This window comes from Hippocampus zosterae, chromosome 4 (genome assembly GCF_025434085.1).
Source record: "Hippocampus zosterae strain Florida chromosome 4, ASM2543408v3, whole genome shotgun sequence".
Taxonomy (NCBI): domain Eukaryota; kingdom Metazoa; phylum Chordata; class Actinopteri; order Syngnathiformes; family Syngnathidae; genus Hippocampus; species Hippocampus zosterae.
The window spans coordinates 17,640,825-17,667,483 of NC_067454.1; the positions used below are offsets into that span (position 1 = coordinate 17,640,825).

The following is a 26,659-nucleotide window of genomic DNA, read 5'->3' on the forward strand; positions in this document are numbered from 1 at the left end:
ACCGGTATGTCTGAATTTCCACAACATTTATTTTGGAATCACCCTGTTGAAATATACTGGTAAATTACGGTAGCCATTGGAAGAAGGCTAAAATCTCATCGTCCAAACCATTCGCTGTTTTCATCGTTATTCAACCTCAATGAGCCTAGCAGGGTTTGTTTGAAATGGATGCCATCAGGAGTGTTTGCCATCTGGAAATACAGTATGTGTGACATCATAATGAAAAGGTCCATTAGAGTTCACTTTTTTTAAGCCAAATTGAAATCAAGTCATCAAGTATGAGCAGGACAGTGCAGTCACATGGAACGGGACCAAGAGTGGCGTTGTCTTTGCGCAGCGCCACTGCAGCTTCACTCTCTTACACGGCGCAATGATTGCTGAATCAAAATGAGAAACACAGGCATGACTGTACTTTATGCAGCCATTAGTATAAATGCAAGTGGAAACGCCAAGCAACATGCTTTCAATGTCAGCTAGTGTGTGTCGAATCTGCACTGTTTTGTGCAATGAAGTCCAAGGCAACTGACCGTCTATGAATGACTGGGAAGGAATGTTCAGGATCGGCTGGGTCGGGAGAGGGATGTAGGGGTCACGATGCACCACCGGGGGGCTGCGATGTTAAGGAGGTTTAAGGAAGTGCGAGACCCCTGACCTGCAAGCTGGGGCCTAGGAGGCCGTTGTGCTGCTGATGTCGCAGATGAGCCAACGCGCCACCACCACCAGCCGCAGAAGCGGCGGGGCTTTGCGCGCCAGCCATCTTGGCCTGGTGCCGCCGCAGCTGAATGAGGAGCAGAGTCAGCTCCTCAGGCTGGAGCCACACCCGGGTTTACAACAGAGAGGGAGCCAGCAGTTACTAGTGACTTAACATGAGCAACGGTGATATTGAAAGGGCCCAAAAGGTGGGGACACTTGATAATGTAAACGCTCGGTGGGTCAGCTCAAAGAACAGAGCGGTGCCTAACTTGTCCACTCCTACAATAAGTGAACAACTTGTTGAGAAATGCAGAGTCTAAACTTGTCATTGGTGAATTAAAAAAAAAAAAAAAGCATTGTGTGGATGAAGGTTCCTGAGGGAGTGTGGCAGAGGTTCCATCTCAGAGGGCTCACCAGCTGTAGAAAGCTGATTTACATCATCTCGGGACCATGTGTCTAATCACAGCATTTCCTTATCTTATAGTGGATCAATAAAGTGTCATGGAAGGGGATGCATACCGTTTTGCCATGAAGGCTGGGTGCGCTGACGGTATGCGTGATATAGCCCATAGCTGGCATCGACCGTCTCGCCATTTGGGAGGTCTGAGAAGGAAGTGAACGCATCCACGTGTTAACCATAGCTCACATAGTGTTAAATCAAACAGAATGTCTAATTAAAGTTCAAAACGTTGCTCACAAACAAATGTGACTACACAGCACTTTTATTTTTCTTCATATTGGAAACAAGGTGAGCCCTGACGTTCCTGACGCCAGAGGGCTTGGGGGAAAAAAAAGTGACGTTTTTGCTTAGCACACAGAATTAGTGAAAAGCAGGCAGGCCAACCATATCTAGCCTTAAAAGGACACAAACAAGAGATTTAATTAACTCCACATAAATTACAGCAAACCTGCTTTCTTAAAATAACATTTGTTTGCTACCAGCAAGAGAAGCACTGTGAGTCTTTCCCTTGGAGATTCCCAAGCCACTATTTTTTGCTGTATAATAGGTTTTTTATTTAAATGTGGGATGAGAAGAAAGAGTGCTGCTGATGTTTGAGATAGAGTAGAGATGTTTCTAGGGTGCTCGCGAGCCCTGGGCACATTGGATTAGATGCTAATAAATCATCTCTCTTCATGATATTCCACTGGGAGCAAACACATCGCGATTACCGCAGCCTCCTTAGCCTTAAAGATGCCGGGTGCACCACAACTTAAGTTCAACTGCTTGCCGTTCTCACACACATCCGCTCTCTCGCATGGTCACTGTGGTCATCTTTGTTTTGAAAATACATTGCCGTTCATCCATATTGTAAAAATGTGCCTATAATTAAGTCTCAAACACTACGGAGGCATATCACGTGTGAATGAGGGGTCAAATGTGAGGCATGCGTGCGTGCCTGCATGTGTGTGTTGTGTGTGTCAGGCAACGTGGCTGGAGATGTTTTTGCAGGGCGTGGATGATGGGTGCGCCTTTTGACTGCAGAAATGTGTGGCTGGAATCACAGAGGAGCTCAGGCTCAAACCACCTGTGGAGTTGACGGTGTAAAACTTTGAACGCACAAGTCGGCCTCTTGATGTTTGTCCTGATGTTCATAACGACTTTGATATCCTTGCTAAATACATCTTAAAGGGGGAGTCAAGCCAAAAAATATGTTTACACCATCCTGAGGACAAGCGGTTTGGATAATGGATGGATGGACGGATATGTTCCAATGCATTCCCACTTGTCTAGACACAGCATTCTGATTAATACGTTATGTTATATTGTGGAATATGCGTTTTGCAAAAAAAAATAAAAACCAAACTATCAATAAAATTATTTTGAAATGATATGAGTAACTTCATGGGCGGCCTGGTAGTCCAGTGGTTAGCACGTCGGCTTCACAGTGCAGAGGTACCGGGTTCGATTCCAGCTCCGGCCTCCCTGTGTGGAGTTTGCATGTTCTCCCCGGGCCTTCGTGGGTTTTCTCCGGGTGCTCCGGTTTCCTCCCACATTCCAAAAATATGCATGGCAGGCTGATTGAACACTCTAAATTGTCCCTAGGTGTGAGTGTGAGCGTGGATGGTTGTTCGTCTATGTGTGCCCTGCGATTGGCTGGCAACCGATTCAGGGTGTCCCCCGCCTACAGCCCGGAGACGGCTGGGATGGGCTGCAGCACCCCCCGCGACCCTAGTGAGGATCAAGCGGTACGGAAGATGAGATGAGATGAGATGAAATGAGTAACTTCATGTAGATAAAAGTAGTGCTTTGCTTCCACCCTTGTCCCAATGAATTACATTTATTAAGTGAGGCCTCATTTGGACAAATGGTGCTCTTTGATGCCATATTGCATAGGTGTCAAACTGAGGTCCTGGCGGGCCGCTGTCCTGCATGTTTTCCAAGTCTCCCTGCTGCAACCCACCTGATTCAAATGAACAGGTTCAATGTCAGGCTTCCGCAGAGCTTGCTGATGATCTGATCATTTGAATCAGGTGTGTTATAACAGGGAGACTTGGGAAAACATGCACGACAGCGGCCCGCCAGGACCAGAGTTTGACACCTATGCCATATTGTGATATCTTGATACCAAGGAACGATGTTAAAGTGAGCTGAAGAGCTTCATCTCGTCAAAAGTCATGCTTTGTCACCCTCTTACTGCATTTTATGCTAAGGGTATTTGTTGCATTGAGTCGAGGGGTCATGTTTTGGTAGACAGGCACCTGCACGAAATTTCATTTTGTTGCCGGGGCGAGTCTCTTTAATTGTGTTTGGGACCACATTGCACCTCACGGCACTCGGTGCTGCTTTGCCCACGATGTAACTGACAAATTCAGACAGAATGTAGACTGTGCTCGGCGTAGAAATAGACGTACAGTATCTATATTTTCAGGTGGGGCAAGTTTAGTTTAGCATGCTTGTAAATTTGGTAGATCGCACTGCATGTCGCTCGGTGTTCCATTAGCACATTTGCCAATTTGGTGAGAAAAAGTACACAGCATTTTCCAAAATCTAAAAACAGGTCTCAATGGCAGTATATGTGGTGTTAACCCAAATTTGGTGTATTTCCAAGGCATTGGGTGAAGCAGCTGCCACTTTGGTGCACTTTGGTGACAAGGAACTACTGACGTGAGCTATTCAAAAAAGTATTACTTTGTCACCATCTTGTGGCATTGTGGTGAGAAATGTAGTGCTTAGAAACCATATTGTGGCATTTTGCTGCCAAGGGACTGTTGAAGGGAGTTATATTTAAAAAATTGTTGCATTTAAAAAAGACAATTGAAAAGAACTGTGTTGAATTCATTTGTGGAGCTTTGTGTTGACAAAAGTGAGTGATTCGTTATAACAGGGGTGCTCATTAGGGAGATCCTGATCTACCGGTAGATCTAAGACAGGTCCCAAGTAGATCCGAGGAGTGTCGAGGAGAAAAAAAAACAAACAAACAACCATTTGTGTGTCTTTGTACATGTTAATAATATATTTTTTTGTGTTAATGTACACTGCACCCTAACCATCTTATCTGTCTAATTTTCACCCAAAAAATATTTAAAAATAAAATAAAGCAGCTAAAACTTGAATCTATGGTGGCACGTGATTATGTCACCGGAAGTTATTAGCTCTCAGCAGTCTGCAATTGCAGCTTGTGATCAGAACTGTTGCGCTCTATCTTTAATCGTCATTATTCTCATTTAGAGTTTGTTTCGTGTACAATTCACGGAGGGCACGAGCAAAGAAGAGGAATCTAGGAGGGCCTAGGGAAGCACTTTAAAATGGTACGTGTGAGCTACGATAGTTAACAGGCTGCAAAAGTGCGTCGCATGCCTCAGTTTCAGGCTGTTTCTCATCAGGGCGTGCATGTGTGCGTGTGCGTGCGCGCGCGCGTGCCGGTAAGGGTAGATCCCGGGAGGTTAGTTTATCGAAAAGTAGATCTTCGATCCAAAAAGTTTGAGCACCCCTGCGTTATAACCTTGTGTGATTCGGCTTCCAAGGAACTATGTTGAAGTGAGTTGGGGAGTTTCGTTTGGATAAAATGTATTTGCCACCAGCTTGTGGAATTTAGAGGCAATAGCAAATCTTTTCAAAGTCGTGTCAGCTACTTATGGATTTTCTTAATACACGGTGGGGCTTGGGCACACGAACACTCCATCCTCACCCCTCCCTCCACCCCCAAATAAAAAGCTCAACAAACCTGTGAGAGGCGAGTAAAGATGTGGCCCGGGGAGGTTGCTCCAGTGTTGTCCACACTTGACAAATCATCAAGCGGCATGACTGTCCGTCTGCCCGAAGGTGTGTGTGGCCTACGGGGGGACAGCGGCTTGAAGGGGGGTGAGATGGATGGCGGGACCTCACAGGGGGACGGCGGCACAGAGATGGAGCGGGGCATCTCCACAGTGACCGTGAAAGATGAGGAGTCGGTGAAGTTGGGCCCAGTGTACACGGGTGCCGTGGGACTGCCGTGTCGGAACTGTTGCCTTTGCTGCCACTCATACAGCTGCCACACCATCCCCTCCTTTGTGGCCATGCGCTCGTCTGTGGACATGCGGAAATGGCTCAGTCGGTCGTGGGCGTACTTGTAGTCGCTAGGCAAGTTGGAGGGAGAGTTGCTGCCGGACGGGAGGTGAGGAGACTTTGGCAGTAACTGGCAGGACGTGTCTGCTGTGCTGACTTTGGGCTGTAAGAGGGGAGTTCGCCGAGGGAGGTTGTGCTCGGCAGAGGCAACGCTGACACAAACAAATGACAAACAATTAATTCAACTACAGCTCAAGGGCAGGCCGCTTCAGCATTTATTCGTCATCCTTGATAGCTAGCCTAAGGTCCATGTACTCGTTCACTCTTCGTCCTCACTAGAAAGACAATTCGATGCACTAGTACAGGTGTCGGCAACCAGAAATGTTGAAGGAGCCATATATAACATAAAAAAAAAACAAACAAAAAACAAGTATGTCTGGAGCCGCAAAAAAATAGAAGCCTTCTATAAAACTTACAATGCAGGAAATACATGCTGTATGTATGTAGGAGACTCGACTGTCTCATAATTGATTATGTTATTCATTCCTTTATTGTGTGTTCACAAACACCCCCAGAGAAATTGTTTTGTGATTTCCTCGCTTCATTTTTTGTTCTGGTGTATTATTTTCGCTTTTCTTAGTGTCAGTGAACTGATCATTAATTTCCGTTTTTCGGAGGCTGTCTTTGAACACCTCTTGAGTCGAACGAGGAGAGAGAAGGCACCGAGTCGGACGCAGACGTGTCTGTGTTTGCCGAGATTGTTAAAAGCATAAATAAAGTGTACATTTTTAAAAGCCAGCACCACAGCTCTCCTTTTTCAGAGCTGCAACATGTATCTATATCAATTTGAGCTATATTAGCCTACTATCAAAATCTTTTTCTATTTTCAAACATTTTTATAAAGCTCCAGGGAGCCACTAGATGGCGCTAAAGAGCCGCATGCGACTCTGGAGCCGCGTGTTGCTGACCCACGCACTAGTAGAATGACTGTAATACGAGTAAGATTCTTTTCCACTAGAGCATCACATTTCTGCACACAAGTCGGACAACTGTGGCAAACTAATATGTAGCACGGTTGTTTCCCAACCCATAGGTTGGTGGTTCATGTCCAAGTGTCCTTGAGCAAGATACTAAATCCCCAGTTGCTCCTGATGCTGCGTCAACAGTAGGTGAACGAGGTTAAAAGTGTAAAGCGCTTTCAGAACCCAAGGTAGAAAAGTGCTGTCAGAGACAGCTTGTTTACCAATAGTGATTTATTTCCCCATCGTAATTATTGGAATTGCGATTTGCATTTTTTTTTTCAAGGTCCTCTTCCTCTGCAATGCATTATACTTTATTTATTTTATTTATTTAGATAAATGTTGTGAAAGAGAGTCCAACCCCTCTCGAGAGGACTGGTACCAGAACCCAGGCTGTGTGTGGAGGCAAGTCCGACTATATCCAGTCGGAACTTCTTTGCCTCACACACCAGTTCGGGCTCCTTCCCTGCCAGAGAGGTGACATTCCATGTCCCAAGAGCTAGCTTCTGCAGCCGAGGATCGGACCGCCAGGGTCCCCGCCTTTGGCTGCCGCCCAGCTCGCATTGCACCCGACCCCTTTGACCCCTCCCACGGGTGGTGAGACCTGGAGGGGCGTGATTGGGAGGAACAGCCCCCCCGATCAGAACTCGAGTGGTGTTTTGTTATTGGACTTCTGTGCTCGTCACGGACTGTCCATAACGAACACCTTGTTCAAACATAAGGGTGTCCACGTGTGCACTTGGCACCAGGACACCCTAGGCCGTAGTTCGATGATCGACCTTGTGGTCGTGTCATCGGATTTGCGGCCGCATGTTCTGGACACTCGGGTGAAGCGAGGGGCGGAGCTGTCAACTGATCACCACCTGGTGGTGAGTAGGCTCCGATGGTGGGGGAAGATGCCGGTCCGTCCTGGCAGACCCAAACGTATTGTGAGGGTTTGTTGGGAGCGTCTGGCGGAATCCCCTGTCAGAAGGAGTTTCAACTCCCACCTCCGACAGAGCTTTTCCCATGTTCCGGGGGACACGGGGGACATTGAGTCCGAGTGGACCATGTTCCGTGCCTCTATTGTTGAGGCGGCCAATCTGAGTTGTGGCCGTAAGGTGGTTGGTGCCTGTCGTGGCGGCAACCCTCGTACTCGCTGGTGGACACCAGCAGTAAGGGATGCCGTCAAGCTGAAGAAGGAGTCTTATCGAGCCTTTATGGCCTGTGGGACCCCAGAGGCGGCTGACGGGTACCGACTGGCCAAGCGGAACGCAGCTTCGGTGGTCGCCGAGGCAAAAACCCGAGCATGGGAAGAGTTCGGTGAGGCCATGGAAGCCGACTTCCGGACGGCTTCGAGGAAATTCTGGTCCACCATTCGACGTCTCAGGAGGGGGAAACAGTGCACCACGAACACTGTGTACAGTGGGGATGGGGCGCTGCTGACTTCGACTCGGGACGTTGTGAACCGGTGGGCAGAGTACTTCGAAGACCTCCTCAACTCCACCAACATGCCTTCCTTGGAGGAAGCAGAGCCGGGGGACTCTGAGGTGGGCTCTCCTATCTCTGTGGTTGAAGTCACCGATGTGGTTAAAAAGCTCCTCGGTGGCAAGGCCCCAGGGGTGGATGAGATCCGCCCAGAGTTCCTCAAGGTTCTGGATGTTGTGGGGCTGTCCTGGTTGACACGCCTCTGCAACATCGCGTGGTCAACGGGGAGAGTGCCTCTGGATTGGCAGACCGGGGTGGTAGTCCCTCTTTTTAAAAAGGGGGACCGGAGGGTGTGTTCCAACTACAGAGGGATCACACTCCTCAGCCTCCCTGGTAAGGTCTATTCAGGGGTGCTGGAGAGGAGGGTCCGTCAGGAAGTCGAGCCTCAGATTGAGGAGGAGCAGTGTGGTTTTCGTCCCGGCCGTGGAACAGTGGACCAGCTCTACACCCTTAGCAGGGTTCTCGAGGGTATGTGGGAATTCGCCCAACCAGTCTACATGTGTTTTGTGGACTTGGAGAAGGCGTTTGACCGTGTCCCTCGGGGAGTTCTGTGGGGGGTGCTTCGTGGGTATGGAGTACCGAACCCCCTGATACGGGCTGTTCGGTCACTATACCACCGATGTCAGAGTTTGGTCCGCATTGCCGGCAGTAAGTCGGAATCGTTTCCAGTGAGGGTAGGACTCCGCCAAGGCTGCCCTTTGTCACCGATTCTGTTCATAACCTTCATGGACAGAATCTCTAGGCGCAGCCGAAGCGTTGAAGGGGTCCGTTTTGGTGGCCTCAGTATTGCATCCTTGCTTTTTGCAGATGATGTGGTGCTGTTGGCTCCTTCAAACACGGCTCTCCAACTCTCACTGGAGCGTTTCGCAGCCGAGTGTGAAGCGGTTGGGATGAAAATCAGCACCTCCAAATCTGAAACCATGGTCCTCAGTCGGAAAAGGGTGGAGTGCCCCCTCCAGGTCGGGGGGGAGATCTTGCCCCAAGTGGAGGAGTTTAAGTATCTTGGGGTCTTGTTCACGAGTGAGGGCAGGAGGGAGCGAGAGATCGACAGGCGGATCGGTGCAGCGTCTGCTGTGATGCGGACGTTGTATCGGTCTGTCGTGGTGAAGAAGGAGCTGAGCCAAAGGACGAAGCTCTCAATTTACCGGTCGATCTACGTTCCAACCCACATCTATGGTCACGAGCTATGGGTCGTGACCGAAAGAACGAGATCCCGGATACAAGCGGCCGAAATGAGTTTTCTCCGCAGGGTGTCCGGGCTCTCCCTTAGAGATAAGGTGAGAAGCTCGGTCATCCGGGAGGGGCTCCGAGTCGAGCCGCTTCTCCTCCACATCGAGAGGAGCCAGATGAGGTGGCTTGGGCATCTGATTCGGATGCCTCCTGAACGCCTCCCTGGTGAGGTGTTCCAGGCATGTCCCACCGGGAGGAGACCCCGAGGAAGACCCAGGACACGCTGGAGAGACTATGTCACCCAGCTGGCCTGGGAACGCCTCGGGATCCCCCGGGGAGAGCTGGAAGAAGTAGCTAGGGAGAGGGAAGTCTGGGCTTCCCTGCTAAAGCTGTTGCCCCCGCGACCCGGCCCCGGATAAGCGGTAGAAGATGGATGGATGGATGGATGGATGGAGATAAATGTTGTGGCCTTCTAGGGTAGTCGTATGCTAAAATAAAGACAAATGAATCATGAATTAATATGAAAGACCGTGTGTTTACCTGTTCAGGGTTGTAAACTTACAAAACACTGTCTGGATGTCATGTCGGCCACTAGAGGGCATTATTTAGCTATTCAGTCCTGCTGCTGACTAAGTGGAATCAACTTTGATTCAAATTAACTATGAAGACTGCCACTGACCTCCTCGGCGGATCGCCCTTCTGAACTTTAACCCAGTGCTCCACTTGAGCTTGCGTACTCTTCCTTTGTGCATGTTTCTCTGTGTAAGCCCCTCGCTGATACAAGAGGTTTCCATTGTGCTGTTCCGATGACAAAGACCCTGGCTGGACACTCAGGTGGCCATTCCTTAATAGGCCACCGTCCACGGAGTTTGGAGAGAGTCTCTCCCTTGGATCCGACAACCTGGGCCTTCCTTGGACCTCCAACGTGTACCTCCCCTCTTCTCCGAGACCCAGTCGTACACCATCACTCCTGGGGTGCTCTCTGTCCGTTCTTGGAAATGTTTCTGACTGAGGTGTGGTCTGCTTGACATGGTTGGTCTGAGGAAGCGCCTGCTGTTTGCTTTTCTCTGGCTTCTCTATTTCTCTGAAAGGAGGTGCATAAATTGTCATTCGAGAATAAGAATGTACTTTGGCTGAATACACATGCATTCATTTTCAAGCGCACTTATCCTGAAGTTGACACAAAAAGATGTTTTCTTTTTTGGTTTGATATTTCACAACGACAGTGCTGCTCAGCGTCCATCCAACATCCAAATGTAGACATATAATATGACGGAAGTTATGTTATATAAGTGTAACTATTTATTTTGCTACGAAGCACTACTTTATTTCATCCTCATTGAGGAAACACAAAACAGCCATTTCAGGGACCCGAGTAAAATATGCAAGGTAATGTAATTATGAAAATAAAACACATGATCAAAATGACTCCTTTTTATCGAGTAGCTTGTTTTGGTCAATACAATCATGTAATAATTGATTTTGTATCATTTAAGCACATTACACCAGTTTTAAAATTGTTGCATTGGCTCTATGTGGTTTTCAGGGTTGATTTTAAGGCACTTATTAATTCTTGAATGTCATCACGTTCCTGAGGTCCTCTGGTGCCTGCCTTTGAATTATTCCTAGGGTGAGAACACAAACAAACAGTGGGGCTGCGTTTCAGCCATTTTGATCCCCAGTGATGTTATAGCCTACCAGAGGAAATCAGGTCAGAGACTGTTCATTTTTAAGAGACTCATGAGATGCCATCTTATGGCATAGTCTGCTGGACAGGCAGCATCTCAGCCCGGGACAGAGAGAGATTGGACCGACAGCCAGCTCTGTCCTGGTCTGCTTCCTGGACACTGGAGGATGGTGGCCAACAGGAAGATGCTAGCCAAGCTAAAAGCTATGATGGACAGACCCTACCACCCCCTCCAGGCCACCCTGACAGCATTGGGCAGCTCCTTCAGCCAGAGACTGACACACCCGTGCTGCAAGAAGGAGAGGTACCGCTGCTCGTTACTGCCAGCTGCTGTCAGGCTATTGAAATGACGGGCCTGAAAACCTGGACGCACCCCCACTCACTCATATTTAATATGCTTATATTGATATTTTATATTTTTTTATATGCCAGTACTTTTTGTTCTTCTAGTTCTCGCTTTCATAATTTTACTGCTGTAAATTGGGAATTTCTCCATTGTGAGACAAAGTTTTCTCATCTTATCTTTGTTTGGCTTTTAAACTATTTCTTTTGCTCTTTTAATTTCGTCCATTTTTATCTAATCTTGCTGAGTTTAGTTCTCAGCTTCTTATATTGTTTTGTCTTTTACCTTTGGTTTTTCTTTACGTTTTTATCTTGCTTATTCTTTTTTTTTTTTGTATCTTCTAGCTCCAGTGTTTCATCATGGGGGACTCTCTGTCGTCATGTCGCTCCCTGTGGCCTTGGGCCGTCATTCCTCTCAGCGTGAATGAGCTCCCCTTCGGTGCTTTTTCCTCATATGGTTTCTCTGTACCTTGCCACGTTTTTTTAACTGGTTATCAGGTTGTGTGTGTGTGTGTGTGTGTGTGTGTGGGCGCGCGCACGTGCGCGCGAGCACATAGCATGCTTATGGGGATATACTATTATTACTGTACACAAATATATGATATTTACGATATGTTACGATGGAGGGGGAAGGTCTTCTTATGTTGAATTTTGGATTATTTTATAACACAGCACTTTAGATTTCTATGTATGAAAAGTGATGTGTGAAAAGTGCTGTACAAATGAAATTTGACTGATGGATTAATACATACAGGAACAGTTGACATTGTTTTGAGGTGCAAGAAGACCAACGACAGAAGCACCTGTCTTCACTGGGGATTATGTCCAGCTGGCAAAGGTCTTCAGTCCTTATTTAGATGTACCTCAGAAATGATCATGGCCCTGAACAGATGGCCAGAGTCTGACCTACTAAAATGAAGCCTCAGAAGGCAAGCTGACGATAGATCCAGCTTTAATCATGCAAATGTAAGTAAAACTTGGGTCAAAATGGTGCATCCACTTTTTTTTTTTTAAACGACACCAGTTCATTTCACACATATTGCCATGCTTTATGAAAGGGGCAGGACTTATACGGATGGAAGCCCATCCAATGGGTGGGGAGAGACCTATCCCTTGAGACGAAACCAACCTCTTAATGGTATGAGTCTGCTGCATCAGTGCCGCCTGGTTCATGGCCCGTATCCAGCCGTTCATGTCCTCCTGTGTGTCTGCGCTGAAGAAATACGTCCGCATCCCACAGTGTTCCGCCTGTGAGCCAATCACAGAGTTCTTATTGTAGATGTAGGAGCGCATTCCGGTGTGGCTCGCCTGTCAGAGGGAGACAAAGTGAATGTAGATGTGAGCACTAAAACGACCAACAGTAATGTTGGGAAACAGTGACAGATGTCAACTAAAGAATACAATTTTACGGGGGGAGTGGTGCATTATAAACAAAAGCTTTATTTGGTTTATGACAACTAGCTACCAATCACACAATGCAAGATACAATTAGTTATGGTTTATTTGCAAATTACTGCTGTCAATACTGGATAGTCTTGTAGTTTTTCATTATAATCAAGAGAAATAAATCTGCATAACTGTCCATACTAAAACAATTCATGTCCTAATTTTACCCATCCTATCCATACAACTAATGGTAAAAACCAAAGAATCACTGCCTAAGTGAAGTTCCATTCTATTCAACTTAGAATACACTTGTACTCAAAATGAACTGTTTGTTTTTAAATTGATCTAGGGTAAAATATTTAAATATTTTTTGTTCCACTTGTCTGCGAAATAATTTGAAGTACAATATATCATTTTAATTGAATCATTATTTCAGTACAGTTTTCCCCTGTATTTAAACACAGTGTTAATGTTCAAATTAGCGTTCTGTCATCGTGACTTACCATATTATTAAATATATTTCTTAGCAATATCACTTCAATCTTCTTCAATGTTGGTCGTGATCGTAGGGAATGGAGAGTTAAGTATTTCTGTGGTGTTACTTGTGTATGAAAAACATTTAATGATGTTGATTTATCACAAAATGACACCAGGTCATTTGCATCCATCAAAAATAAAAAGACATCTGCTGACATTTTCAAGAAAAAATCTCCATATGATCAGAGCATCAAATTATTGTCATCGTCATTTATGCATTTTAATCTTAAGAAATCGGGAAATGATTGAGAAAATTCGATGCAAATTTTTGCAATAGAATTCTGAGTTGGATCATCTGCACCCACAAAAACAGATATACAGTCAAACCTTGTTTCATCATAGCCCATTTAAAATGTTTTCACCCCTACAATATTCACATTTCAAAGTCTTGATTTCACCTAATTCATTTTCTATTTGCTGATTTTGCTTTCAACGAACCCCCTCTATATCATAAACTTCATTATGACCACCAAATTTTTCCCACAAAATAGTGAAAAGGCCTTTGAGCTACTGTATGTTCTAACGAGGTTCGACTGTACGATCAAGTTCAACCATCAGTGTAAAGGCTGTAAAGCTTTTGACTGGTAGAATGAACCCCGTATTGTCTTAATATCGTTTTGCATTTGAAAATACACATAAACCCCAATGAGGCAATTTCACAATTCTGTTATAAAAACAGCTCTGAGTTATAATGTGAGAGATACAGTGCAATAAAATGCACTGACTAGGTGCTATATCCTGAAGCTCATTCAGACTACAGACTACAAGCTATTCATGGAGACAAGTATTGCATGTGGGGGGGGGGGGGTGTATAGAATGTGAACTGCGTCTTTTCCAGAGGTGACAAATGTACTCACATTCTATTTAAAAGTGCATACAAGTAAAGATACTTCTGTAAAAATAAAAATAAAAACGACTTTGGTAAAAGTAAAACAACTGAATTTGGGATGGAAATATTGAGAGTAAAGTGTAAAGAAGAAAAATGAATACACTAAAGTCACAAGTAAATGACCTATTTAGAGTAACTCCCTGAATGGCAAGAATGAATTAAGTCGTTCATTACAATCAAAACATTCATTGCCATATATTTATTTTTAATCGGAGGCGCAGAGAAGGGGTTTTGGATTGTGCTCCCCATTGAAATCCAAGCACTCGAGGAATGGTAATGAGCCAAAATTGCCAGTAGAGGTTAGTAATGCGCCATTTTAGACGTAAAATCGTTTCCTAGCTGTGTGACCATTTTTCAGTTACTTGAGGATCATTAATGATGTGATGGCTTCATAAATCAGCCAGAGAGCACATAGCGGAAGAAACGATTTTTGCCTGTAAAATTGAATTATATTTATTCACTTAAGAGTTTTAAAATATACATGGTTTATTTGTATCGAAAGGTTTGAAAGTATGTAATCAAATACAATACAATACATGCTGATTTATATAGCGCTTTCACAACAGCGGCAGCTGTAACAAAGCGCTGAATGTATCACTAGTAACGACACTTTTTTCTGACACCGTCCCTACTCACTCTGCCTACCTTCACATTTTTAACTAACTTTAAGGCTAGACTTCAAATGTCATTTTTAGTGGGGGTGGAGGGGGGGGGTTGTTTGTTTTGTTTTTGGTCATGTTTTGCTCTTGAAAACAATTCCTAAATGTTTACCTGCTTTGTAGAATGGAACCACTGTTTTTGGTGTCACAAAAGAAAAAAAATACTTGCATCAAAGCCTCTGTTCTGCTTTATATATTTGTTGACTCAAAAAGTTGTTCTTTTTCCCCGGATTATATGAGCTGCTCAGTTTCGTAAAATTTAGCTGTGTTAGAAGATAACCTGTAGAATCCACAATCGTTTTTCCCTTTGGAAAGAAGACAGCTTATTCTTTCATTTGGTAGGTTCAATGTGTAACTGAGGATAGAACATAATCTTCTGTGGATCTTGAAACATCAGTTAAAATATACAAAAATGGCTGGCGCCATTGTTAAAATTGCTGGTACTAACAGAGTTTAGGACAGTGACAAAATATTTGTACTTCCCACCACTGGTCTTTTTCATGAGGACAATGACATCATGATGGCTGAAAAAAAACATGACAGGACAAATACCAGAGCCAATGGGAGTACTATTTGTTGGTGTTGGCTTACCAAACCAATTCGACATTGGTTGCTATGAATGGTAACAAAACCAGGATTGCAAGCATGAACCGATTTTGACATCGACTCATTAGCATATTTGGTCAACCGTGCAAACACTGTGCATGTCACTCCGGTGCTGACACTGCAGTTTCCTGCTGATTCAATTTCCCTAAGTGCAGCTCCAATATCAAATGTGTCACCATCCAAATAAGGCAAAAACAATTTGTTAAAATGAAGAGCACCTCAAAGGGCTCTGGTATCGATCCACCATATGTTGCTGGTTCATGAATGAAAACACGGTACCAATGCACATTTAGGAATGCACATTGTACACCAGGAAGAGTGAGGTGACATTGACGATGATGATCACTGGTGATAATGGAAGTGAAATCAAATACCTACAAGTATTCATGCAAGACAGGAAGCTTGTGCGAGTCAGGACGGCCGCTTGCAGAGAGAACAGTACTCACGCCGCCCGAGCACACACACCCGGTCACAATGGAAGGCAATTGACCAACAGGAAATGAGAGAGACATATTGAGATGGGTTAAAAAAAAAGTTAAAAAAAAGAACAAGAAGAAGATCAGAGCAGAAGACATGAAGAACAACAAATGGCTCGGACTGTAAACTTGCCTTGACAGGTCATTACAGGGAACATGTTCAGTCAGTATATGTTTACCGATGTCATCCAAAAAAAAAAGTTACCATAATATCAGAAAGTAATACTAGAAATACAGTACATGGTTGTTGATGACCTTTTTTTTTATTTCCTCATGCAATCCAGTAACCCAAGTGGATGAAAGCAAGTTTGCCCTTTAGAACACAAGCGAGTTGATGTTCAATTTCAGAGAGCGTGGATGTGCAAAGCAGTTTTTACGTTTGTTTTCAAGTCTGTATCGACCGGGTGTCACCAATGTGGTCCACTTGAGTAGCCCGCGAGAGTATTCTAAAAATAGCTAATTTGGAGATGATGACTTCCCCTGAAATAATTTGAGCACATTTATTACTTCTGAAGCGCTAATCAAACTGGTAACCCTTCACATTAATCAGTACTCAAGAAGTAGCTCTCAGTTACAAAAATAAAGCCTCAAAACCCTGGTGTTGACCATTTCATATTTGTAAATAATAGCCACCATGATACTTTCAGGGGACAGGAAAGGGTTTGACGACCCCTGAACTGAAAAAAAAAAAAAACCTGACAAAAGTGTTGTTTAGTGTAGCTCTGCCAGAAATTCCCTCAGTTATTTTTTTTCCTCGGTTTAGACTGATTTTAAAACAAAATGGCGAAAACACCAAAACAACCGACATAAAACATTTTTTCTACACAATTTTTAACGACATCATGTTACTTATTTTTGCATTTTCATGACATTGACCACACTATAAATTTACTTGGAAATAAATTGAATTAATATTTCAGCTATTGTTTGTGTTAAAAAAAACTTGACAAATAAATGGTCAAACAGCTTTATGAAACAATATGTGGTCACCTTCAGGGGGTCCACTGCAGTTGCTAAACATTTTGGACATCCTGGTAAATTACACTTTCATCAGCCCCTTCTCACACACAAAACATACCAAATATGAATATGTGAACTTCGTAAACTTTTACCCAGTTATGTGACAAAATCACAAGGTGGATGAACGGTCTTAACAAAGATGATTGCAATGTGCAGACATTACTTCTAGTTATTGTCTCCATTCAACATTTACTATCCAAGTTATTGCAGTACAACACAGGCATGTACAGGTGAGTTGTTGTCAGCTCATGAATTCTATACCACATGAAACGGACAATATCTCACAGGTGTGAAAACAAGTTAAGAAGCTCTTTTCACCCCTCTGTGGATATATGCCACAGTTACTTGCAAGCTGCAAGGACAGTCCATCATTTATATTCCCAGCTGCACAATTATCTTACATTGCAGTATGACTCCTTCAGACGTTTACGGGCATATAATGTACATGTAAATCCAAAAACAGGAAGTACAAGCAGATTCTAGGGTCCTGGGTGATTGCAACAGAATTCCCATCAGCTGCAGCGCTCCATAAAATATTCAAGCACCATATTTCCACAGATGGCGGACTACAGTATAGAACATTGTCACTGGGGCGGAAATAAATGAATGCATTTCCCGCCCTCTGGGAGAATTCACAGAAGGAAATATACATTTAAATGTTATCCTTTGGAGTCACCTGTTCAAACTTGACCACTGTTTGCTGTAATATTACTGCTAGTTACACTTATGTAGCCAGTGGGATCGTTGCAAAATCAGAGGGATTTTGCTGACGTTCACAATAATTGCATTGTTATATTTTTAGTACAATGAATGAAAATGAAACCCAAAAGTTTTTGGTCACTCCCCACGCCAACCATCAGTCTATAAATCAGATCATAGAAAAGTCTGTCATGCTTGACGGACTGTACATATACCAATTCATGCAGGAATCGTGCCTGGAATACGTAAAAGATTCACTGCAGCAGAGGCCGCCATCACTGGGGGTTATTAAAAAAAGGTTAACAACCAGACCTCGGCCATCTGGAAGAACTCCTCAGAGCTCGTTCTCTGTTGTGCTGGCAAAATAATTCTTCTTGCAGAACGTAAACATACTGTTGTTAGTAGAAAGGGTTGACTGTTTGATCATTTCTTTTTTGACATTCAGCACCATCGAAAGCAATGACGCTCTGTTTTAATAGGATTTATGGTCCCCAACCTTAGCAAATATTGAGGACTCCCTATTACACTTTTTAGTATTAGATGTTGTCGGTTCACCTCTATCAGGTGTACTGTTCAATAATGCTGTATAGTACTGTGTAATGTTAAGATTTATTATTCAGCTATCCCGGGGCATTTGACTTCAAATCTCTCCAAAAATATATTTTTTTAAACTGCGTAGTACATTTGGGATGAGTCGGGCTTGCCATTATAAGATAACTTTGACTTAACATACAGCTGATTGCCAGTTTCCCACCTTGTTGACTCATTGATGTGGGCTGGTCTTGAAAGCCATTTGATATATCTATCTAAAGTTGAATGTCAAGCATTCTGATTGAATGCTCAACGATATCGCTGCTCAAACGGCTTTCTATATTTGTTAGCCTCTAGCTTCTCAGTACCTTACTATACATGAATTACGTTTTAGCAAGGAATCCAAATTAAATGGCTCGATTACTTTTGTAGCGCGAACAACAGATGATGAAAGGCTGTATCATGGGCCCGAAACTAATTATGTGTGTTCATCATCTTGTCACCAATTAAGGAATATTGCTACCTTGAAAGCATATTTGCGGTTGACATGGTCCTCAGGTGCAACTGGTGCGATGAGATAGCTGGGCAGAGGAATGCTACCAAGGACCGTCTCTTCGCGGCTGTCTAAAGCAACGACAATAACAAATAAACACAAGCATGTAATTGCACCCAAAACACTGAGTCCTGCCAAGATGTTTTATGATGTTTACAAGACATTTGATAGTTCAGAGTCACGGGGAAGTGTGTAATAATTTGCGGGTGACAACTGTATGAGCGAGGCCAGGTGGTACTCGGAGGCCTTTGATTTATCTATTAATAGAGGAATGGTGCACCACACCATGATAATCTCCACGCAATCTCAATGAGGGAACAATTGAGTTAAATGGTGTCTTTTTTTTCTATCCTTGCTTACCGGTAATTCTTTGGCTTTTAAATAAATGTTTTAACTCATAAATGTGTTTTCAAAGAAATCAAGTTATTCGGATTCTAGATTCCAACATAATCAAATGAACCTCGGTTGAACAACAAGAAGATAAGAGAAAAACACAGACATCAAATAAAACTCTTGACAGGATACAATAAAAACAGGTGACAAACAATATTACCCCTTCTTACGACACCATGAAGGACGCAAAGTTAGACAGGATTGGTCAAGTATGGTCAGCCAATGAATGTTTATTCTGCGTGAGAAAGAGCCATGCTAAGAGTATTCGGAAACTGAAAATAGTGTGTAACCGAGTTGTCTGTAAATCAGGTCATTGAAAAACTGAGGTTTCATTATATAGAAAAAAACAGACGTTACAAACAGACGTACTCTTTACATCACAAATCGTTTTGATGTATTTTGTAACCTTGGACAATTGCATCACTCACGCTCACCTTTGTAGTAAAACAAGCAGAAGTCGGACAAAACAAACCACTTTCGTTTCCAGAGTCGCATTCCAGAGCTGTCCTGAAAGTTCATAGTAAAATGCACGTGTGGTTAGGAATACAATAAAATAACAGTTTGATTGACATTCAAACGATGAAACGTCGCGTCATGTCATTTGCGACACCGCTTATCTTGAGCAAGGTCGCGGACACATGCTGGAGCCTATCTCAGCAGACTTCGGGGGGGAAGACTACATACTGAACTGGTAACCAGCCAGTCACGGATCACACATAGAGACAAACAACCACACACATTAAAATCCACACCATCACTAATTGGGGAACCGAACCCACGCTGGCTGGAAATTATATGGCTTCACTCTTTCAGGATTAATCTTATCCATTTGGTGTAGCCGTGCATGTATATCATTATGCAGTCTCGTCCAAGGTTTACACACATGCGGCGGTTGTTTCTACGTGTCTTGCTATATTATTTTTAAAATAGTTTTTGAATTTATGAACTACACATGAAAAATAATGAAATGATCGAATTAATTCTCAGCAAAACATTTTCTGAGAAACACTTTTTTTCTGCTGCAAATGGAATACATACCTGAAAGTATCTGAAAGTAAATTTTAAACAAAATGCATTTGCATTTACTGTAATAGCTGTTAGTTTTAAAAATATTTAAGGATGTTTTTTATTTCGCTTTTATGTGCAGTACATTTTAACTGAATTATTAAAGTACTGTTTTGGGGGTTTTTTTGTCTGCCTATTTTCAAGCACAGGTGTTTGTGTTCAAACTGTGTTTAAAGTGAAAGTGTCCTGCAATGGAATCGATGCATGTTTTAGGCATGAAACCTCATCCTCATTTTTGACGAACACTTGGGCCTACCATGCTACTACACTACATAATGTTGGTCATATTGTTTACTTGGAGAGGTGGTTTTTGGGGAGGTACTTTGGGTGTCAAAGGTTTTAGAACCACTGTTCCACCGAATTAGCTTTAGTATTTAATATTGCAAACATTTTGTTAATGTAGATGCAACATTTGTACATACTGTTGAGAATTCTGAGGTTGATCCTACCAAAATTCACCAGGTTGACTTTAATTTAGTCACAAATGATCATGTTCACACTTATTAAAAACCAAAACTGTTGCTACAAACATGATTAGTTACCTGTTTATAGAGCCAGCCCCTCACCACCACCGGGATGTTGAGGTTTCGTTTAATGGCTTGATCCCTCTTGCCAAAACTGTGACATTTACTCGAACCTCTCGATCCCTGCAAGGACACAAGGGTGAACTAAGTTGTTTTGCCTACATTAAAACCAAAAAAAAAACCAAGAGTGTGCTTACCTGTTGGAGAGATGTATTGACCTTCAAATAGTCAAAACCATGGTAAAAAAAAAAGGCCATGGCCTTACGACAAGATGTGAAAATACAGAACCAACCAAGGATGTTTTTAATAATGTTAGAAATATACGAGGTCATTCTCGAGTGTGCAATACTGTGTAACTATTTTTCACAAGTACTCTTTCTGCAGATATACCTGCTGTCCACTTGAAAGGCTCACTAAAAGGAGACAGTTTTTGTACGTGTTGAAAAATTGATATGTATTGAAGTCACACAACCTTGAACTGATTTACAAATAAATCTGAATGAAAAAAATGTCAACTATGTCAATAGCAATGTGTGTGCCTTTAAAAGGCGGGGCCTGGCCTGGTGAGTGCCGTGGGAGTAAGCGAAAGAGTGTTGGCTTGCTGTTAACTGGCTAACCTGTTAGTCACTGCGTGTTAAACACTTGGCCGTCATTTGTGGCTATGCAGTTAGTGTATGGTGTTTGTTGTACGTTTATTCTGTTACTATTTGAAAGCGATTATAAAGCGATTGCAAGTGTACCGGCTGATGTGTCTGACCTTGACCATCTGTGGAGGGATTACAATTTGTCCTATATTTAATTAGGTAGAGATGTTTTTTTTTTTTTTTTAACCTCAGATGGGCAGTTGTGTTCGAGAGTTCTATTCAGTGGACACATTAGTCTTCTTGTTCTAAGTGTGAAATGATGCCAAACTTTGGGCATTTTATGTCTTTTATGCAGTCTGTCCTCCTGGCTGGCAGTTATTGCTGCGGAAGCCTGCAGTAACATTTGTCTATGTGACAAAAATGACAACAGCAAAATTTTACACATCTGCACTGCAGCGAGACCGCAAAAAGTGAAGGACAACTTGAACACATACTCTTCCTGCATTCTTAATAAAAAAAATCTACAAGTTTTGCATTTTACTAAGTTGCAATCCAGTTTTAACATAAAAATATTGACTACGTTATTGCACACTGTGGTCATTAATCAGAATGAAGACAGTGTCATCTCGAGCTGATTAAACCACTTCATCAACATTAGTGTTTCTTGCCAAACAGAGTCGAGAAAATAATTAAAAAGCAGCAAATGGTAAAGAGTTACTTTTTGGGACAAATCTTCTCACCTTTGACGCCAAAGTGTCCATTGCTGCTGTGGTCACATTCTTGGAGGACTCTGTGACCATCCTGGGTGATCGGTGATTGGACATGCGGGACGCGATCCTACGGTAGACAAAAGTCAGCATGTGAGCACAGCTGCACTCTGATGTTCATTCTCACTTCCAGCGGTACAAATATAATACTATTACTGGACTTAAGTACGGTATGTTATTGCATGATCTGTACTTTACTTACATTTTTTTTCTTATTTATTTTGACTCTACTCCCTCCATGTGGTGAAAACAGCTTTACTTTCTATTTAAATACTGAGCTATTGGAAAGAGTCACAAAAGGGCGTTGACCCCCTTTGTAAATAGTTTACAATATCTTGCCATTGGACAACGCAGAAGAAATCACACTTTGCTATAATGCAGTCAGTGCACATCTTGTATATCAATGTCTTGAACCACACGGGCGCACGCACGATTGAGAGTGCATTCGGCAAGCCTCCTCGCTGCCCATCTTTAAAGCCCTCCTCAAAACTCACTTGTATTCTTTGCCGTTCGACTCAGCATAACTTGGATTTGTTCTTGATTTTACTACTTGGTGCTTTCTACCGCCGTTATTGCCGATCCGTCTTACTGTTTGTTGTGTATGTTAGATCGCTCCATGTACAGCACTTTGTATGCAGCGATGGCTGTTTGAAAGTGCTCTATAAATACTGTTGACTTGACTTGACTTGACAAAGGAGACGCTCCAATTGTGAATGGCTGTGCAAAAGACTCGCTATATTGAAAGAAAGACAACTTGAGCCATGCGCTCATTTAGACTGCGCATTGTGGTAGCCTTGCGCTGAACATGAAAATAGGGCCCTCTATGTTGAGTGTTTGAAGTGACAGTAAATTTACACTGTGTCAAGCTATATACTGATTAGATTACATTACAAGTATTTTTCATTACCTAAGTACCTGAGGTAAATTTGTACTTTTACCAGAATTCTTTTTTAAGGATCTGTCCCTCCACTTAAGCACAGACTGCAAGGAGTTTTGCCATCTCTGCTCATTTCCTCTGACCGAGTGAACCGAAACACAGATTTCTGGTCAAGACAGATGTGGCTATTTTCTGGAATTAGTAACACCGTCTGTCCCGACACCAGTGACACTGGTGCTGGCACACAGAGTCCAGAGAGGACAATGGACATGCAGCAAGATAAGGTCAGGAGACAAACAGAACAGTCTTCAGAAAGAAAATATATCATACATTGTGTTAGAATTCAAAGTATCTCCTCACAAGAGAAGCAGTTTTTTTTTTTAATCCGATATTCAGATTGAGCCGTTATACAGCATTTTCAAATACCGGTCCCTATTTTGCATTTTGCGGACATATTATTGATTTGTGGTGTTTGCATGACATTGTCCCATGCCTTATTGATTTCTTACAACAGTGGTCTTATCATGCGCATTGATTGTGCAAATGCCAATGTATTTTGACACAAACACACTCGTGTTAAGATTAAATAGATACTTAGGAGTTGAAGCTGTCACATAATACTGCATCAGTGTTTTTGAACGAGAACGTCACAGTTGTGACTGACATGCAACTGCGGGCCACATTTACTCAATAAAAATACATAGATATCAAATCAATATGAAATGAGAAATATCAACATGGAAATGTATCATATGGTATCTCACAGTGTCGATACTAGAGAAGGGCAGGCTACTTGATGAAGTCTTGGGAATTGATTGATTGTGTGAAACTGATTTTGGATTCATTTGACCTGAGTGAGATTAAGGCTGAATAGAGTGTAACGCTTGGCTGCAATCAGCAAATGTAACCTTGAAGGTTCTGCAAGTCTCAAGTTAGTTTGCTGTCAAGAGAACAGTATGTGTACCATGGATATAACTTGTCTTCTTTCAAATGCAGGGCTTTTGTGATATAAAAAAGATCAATGGGTCATTTCAAAACTTTTTTTTGTACCACGAATGTAACATACTGTATAACCTAAACGTCTAAATTCTTCAAGTATTAAAAAACTTTAAATTACTGAAATATTGTGATTGCACAACTGTGCACACCCTCATAACTGGGGATTGTGCTGTGTTCCGACTGAGCCAATCACATTCAAACTTGAAAATACCTCTGATTCATCTGTCCTCGCAGGCTTTTGCTAACATTTGTAAAGCAATTACTACAAAACGCTAAAGCTTTTGTTAACCCTAACCCTTCTTTAAACTGTTCATAATTCCCTCCTCCTTGTCAAAGATGCCCTGATGAAGACAAAAAAAAAGTGTGAAAATGTAGCAACTATCATGCTTTACTCAAATTCAAGATTTCAATCAATCCAGATTGCAAATACGGTTGACTTAGACCGGTCTCAATTTACGTATTTTTAATGTCGTGACATCAGCCGCGGAGGTTGAAAAAAGTGCCAAACCTAATTTGACAAAGCATGGAGAAGTACAGCTAACAAATGCAGGAGTAAATGGAAAACGTCATCATCAAAATGAATACGCAAATGAAATATGCTTACTGAAAAATATACAGTGCTTAAGTACAGTAGCAAAAAAATGTGTACTTAATACTTTCAACACTGCTGACATGCAACGGTCCGGTGCTTCGAAATCTACTTCCCAATCTGACTGGGCTCATGATAGAAAACAATGTGCGACCCGTTTCCGTGACATTTCGGCCACTGCCGCTCCTGCATTTTTTCACAGGGAGGGGAAAATAAACTCTCTCCTCTTCCTGCCCGGGTGTGCAGCACTACGATTGAGCTGGAGAAGTACGAGTGAATGAGTGGAGAAAACAAGATAACAAAGTCGACATAACTCTTCTTTGCTGAAAAATGCGCACTGCAGCAGTCATCTCTTCCAGGATGTTTCTTGTCATATCAAGGGGGCTGTTTTATGTGACACTCACTCGTGTTTACCATGACAGTCATTGCAGTAGTTTCCCAGGAGATTTGTTGCGGTATGTGCGCTGAGGAGGGGTGATATTTCACATTTGTGAGAGTGTCAAGGCTGGCTTTCTTACGACAATAATGGGAATTGGATCAGGTTAAATGTCTGTACTTTCTGCGCCATAAGAACCTTATGAGGACAAACGGTTCAGAGACTGGATGGATAGAGTGTTTAGCTGAGAAGCTGATTATCTGGGTAATGATTAATATGGGAGTCCAATTTTAAAAGGCCAAAATATAGACTGGTACACAAGACAATACCTGTTCTCGTGGGAAACCTTTTTTTTTCCTATGACACAAAGTCATTTAATCCCTGGAGAAAGCCACTTTCAACTCAGTAGTATTAAGAACTGCCAGGTTCCTGTGGGATTCTCAAGAAAGACAGTGCTATTGTGAAAGAGGAGGGCATATGCCTTTAACTGCTTGTCAGTCAATTGCAGGGCATACAGTAAATGAACAAACAACCCTTCACACTCATGTTCACACCTCTGGACAATTAGTCTTAAATAATAACTTCTTTCATTATAATTTTTTGGGGGCAAGGACTCCTGGGAATAAGGAGACTGGGACATTTTTTTAACCCAAATAAACTTTTGAAGAAGCGGGAATATAGCGTCAATAAGGCCTTTCAATGAAAAATGGGGTTTGTGATGTAAAAAAATGTTGACCAAAACTTTATCCACCCTAAATGTTGCCAATACCCCGTACAACTTAATAGAAAAAAAAATGCATCCCTTCATTCATTACCTGAACCGCTTCTCATCATGAGGGTCACTGGAGCCTATCTTCAACAACCATTCACAATCACAATTACACCTAGGGACTATTTAGAGTATTCTGTCAACCTACTGTGCATGTTTTTGAAATGTGGGAGAAAATCAAAGTACCTGGAAATAACTCACACAGCCACGGGGAGAACATGCAAACGCGACACGGGAATGCCAGAGCCCAGATTGGAATGCTGGACCTCTGTACTGTGAGCCGGACCTGTTCATCAGTCGGTCACCTTGCCGCCCGGGAGGAAAAAATAACCAACTGAAATAATATGGTTGCATATGTATAGCCTCAAAACAAACTATTCAAATTCAAACTCATGTTAAATGGGAGTCAGCACAGTCATGCCCGCATTTAAAGTGCCTCTGTTAGATGTTCTGGTGGCATTTTTTGCTCTCTAGCTGACACCTGAAGGTTTTGTGTGAAAACTGATTGCTATTTGGCCCGGTTCATCATTCCTTTCGTCCTTACCGAGGCCCCGGTGTAGAGAAAGAAAAACAGCCTCAAAGTTTGCTGCTGCCAACAACCATGCTTGACTGGATAAATATCATGTTCTTCTGGTCAAGAGCAGGGTTGCGTCTGCAAATCTCTCAAACAAAATCTCCCAAACACGTGGCGAAATATGTGTGGGGAGTTGTGAGTTGAATTGGAAGGGTGGAAATTTATTCTGCACTTACTGTAGACTTGCTGAAAATTCTCTCCGAAACTTCCCACTTACTTATCCACGAGGGGCATTCGCCTGACACTATTCTTAGTTACAAACTGGAGAATGCAAATAAATCAACGTCACTTTTGTGCTGCTCCAAGCAGACAATATTTGATCATCTTGCAAACGTGTCATGCGCCACCTGCCGGCTGGAACATAATCGCACAAAAAATGGCTTTAATTATGCTGTAAAGCCATCAAGCGGCTTTGACGGGTTTGCAAGCACGATGTGTTGGCAATGTCATAAAATGAAAGGCGGTAAAGCCAGCTGTCACACAACACGATGTTCCGTACTGAGGTAAAGGAAAAGTTAAAAAACAACAACAACACTACTCATCAAGGATCGTTACTCTGTTGCGGTACTGAGTCAGGCAACAAAAACCACAATGTTTTATTGCATTTGCTGTATGACTTTACTGACATTGAAATAAATAGCCTAGGAGGAAATATACTATAAAAGCAGAATGATGAGTTTTAGTGAGACGTGACACGAACAAAGGCGAAAATGTATTTGAGTACATCTTGTATCTGAGTGGAGATTGTATTCAGGCATCATCGTAAAAATACTCTGTGATTGATATGTTGTCAACTTTAAATGTCATTCAGATTATGAACACAACCCATCTTTGAGCAATTATACTGTACTAGCTGGTTCGCCGCCCTCCGGGCGGCTCATCAGCTAGTTCCTGCGGAAGGCTGGTAAGGTGGGCCTTCGGC

The 26,659-nt window shown here is 42.8% G+C and overlaps 1 protein-coding gene across 2 annotated transcripts in view; it reads right to left on the reverse strand.

The window, feature by feature from the left end:
• plekha7b (pleckstrin homology domain containing, family A member 7b) overlaps positions 1-26,659 on the reverse strand; it is an 89,044-nt gene that overhangs the window by 25,453 nt on the left and 36,932 nt on the right. For both annotated transcript variants that reach the window (XM_052063588.1, XM_052063587.1), the window contains exons 5-13: positions 21,527-21,623; positions 20,221-20,325; positions 19,048-19,120; positions 18,191-18,291; positions 11,994-12,172; positions 9,515-9,919; positions 4,860-5,391; positions 1,213-1,296; positions 653-808 (exon numbers count right to left, since the gene is read on the reverse strand). In XM_052063588.1, coding sequence (XP_051919548.1) covers positions 653-808; positions 1,213-1,296; positions 4,860-5,391; positions 9,515-9,919; positions 11,994-12,172; positions 18,191-18,291; positions 19,048-19,120; positions 20,221-20,325; positions 21,527-21,623 — 1,732 coding nt within the window. The remainder of the gene's footprint in view (positions 1-652; positions 809-1,212; positions 1,297-4,859; positions 5,392-9,514; positions 9,920-11,993; positions 12,173-18,190; positions 18,292-19,047; positions 19,121-20,220; positions 20,326-21,526; positions 21,624-26,659) is intronic.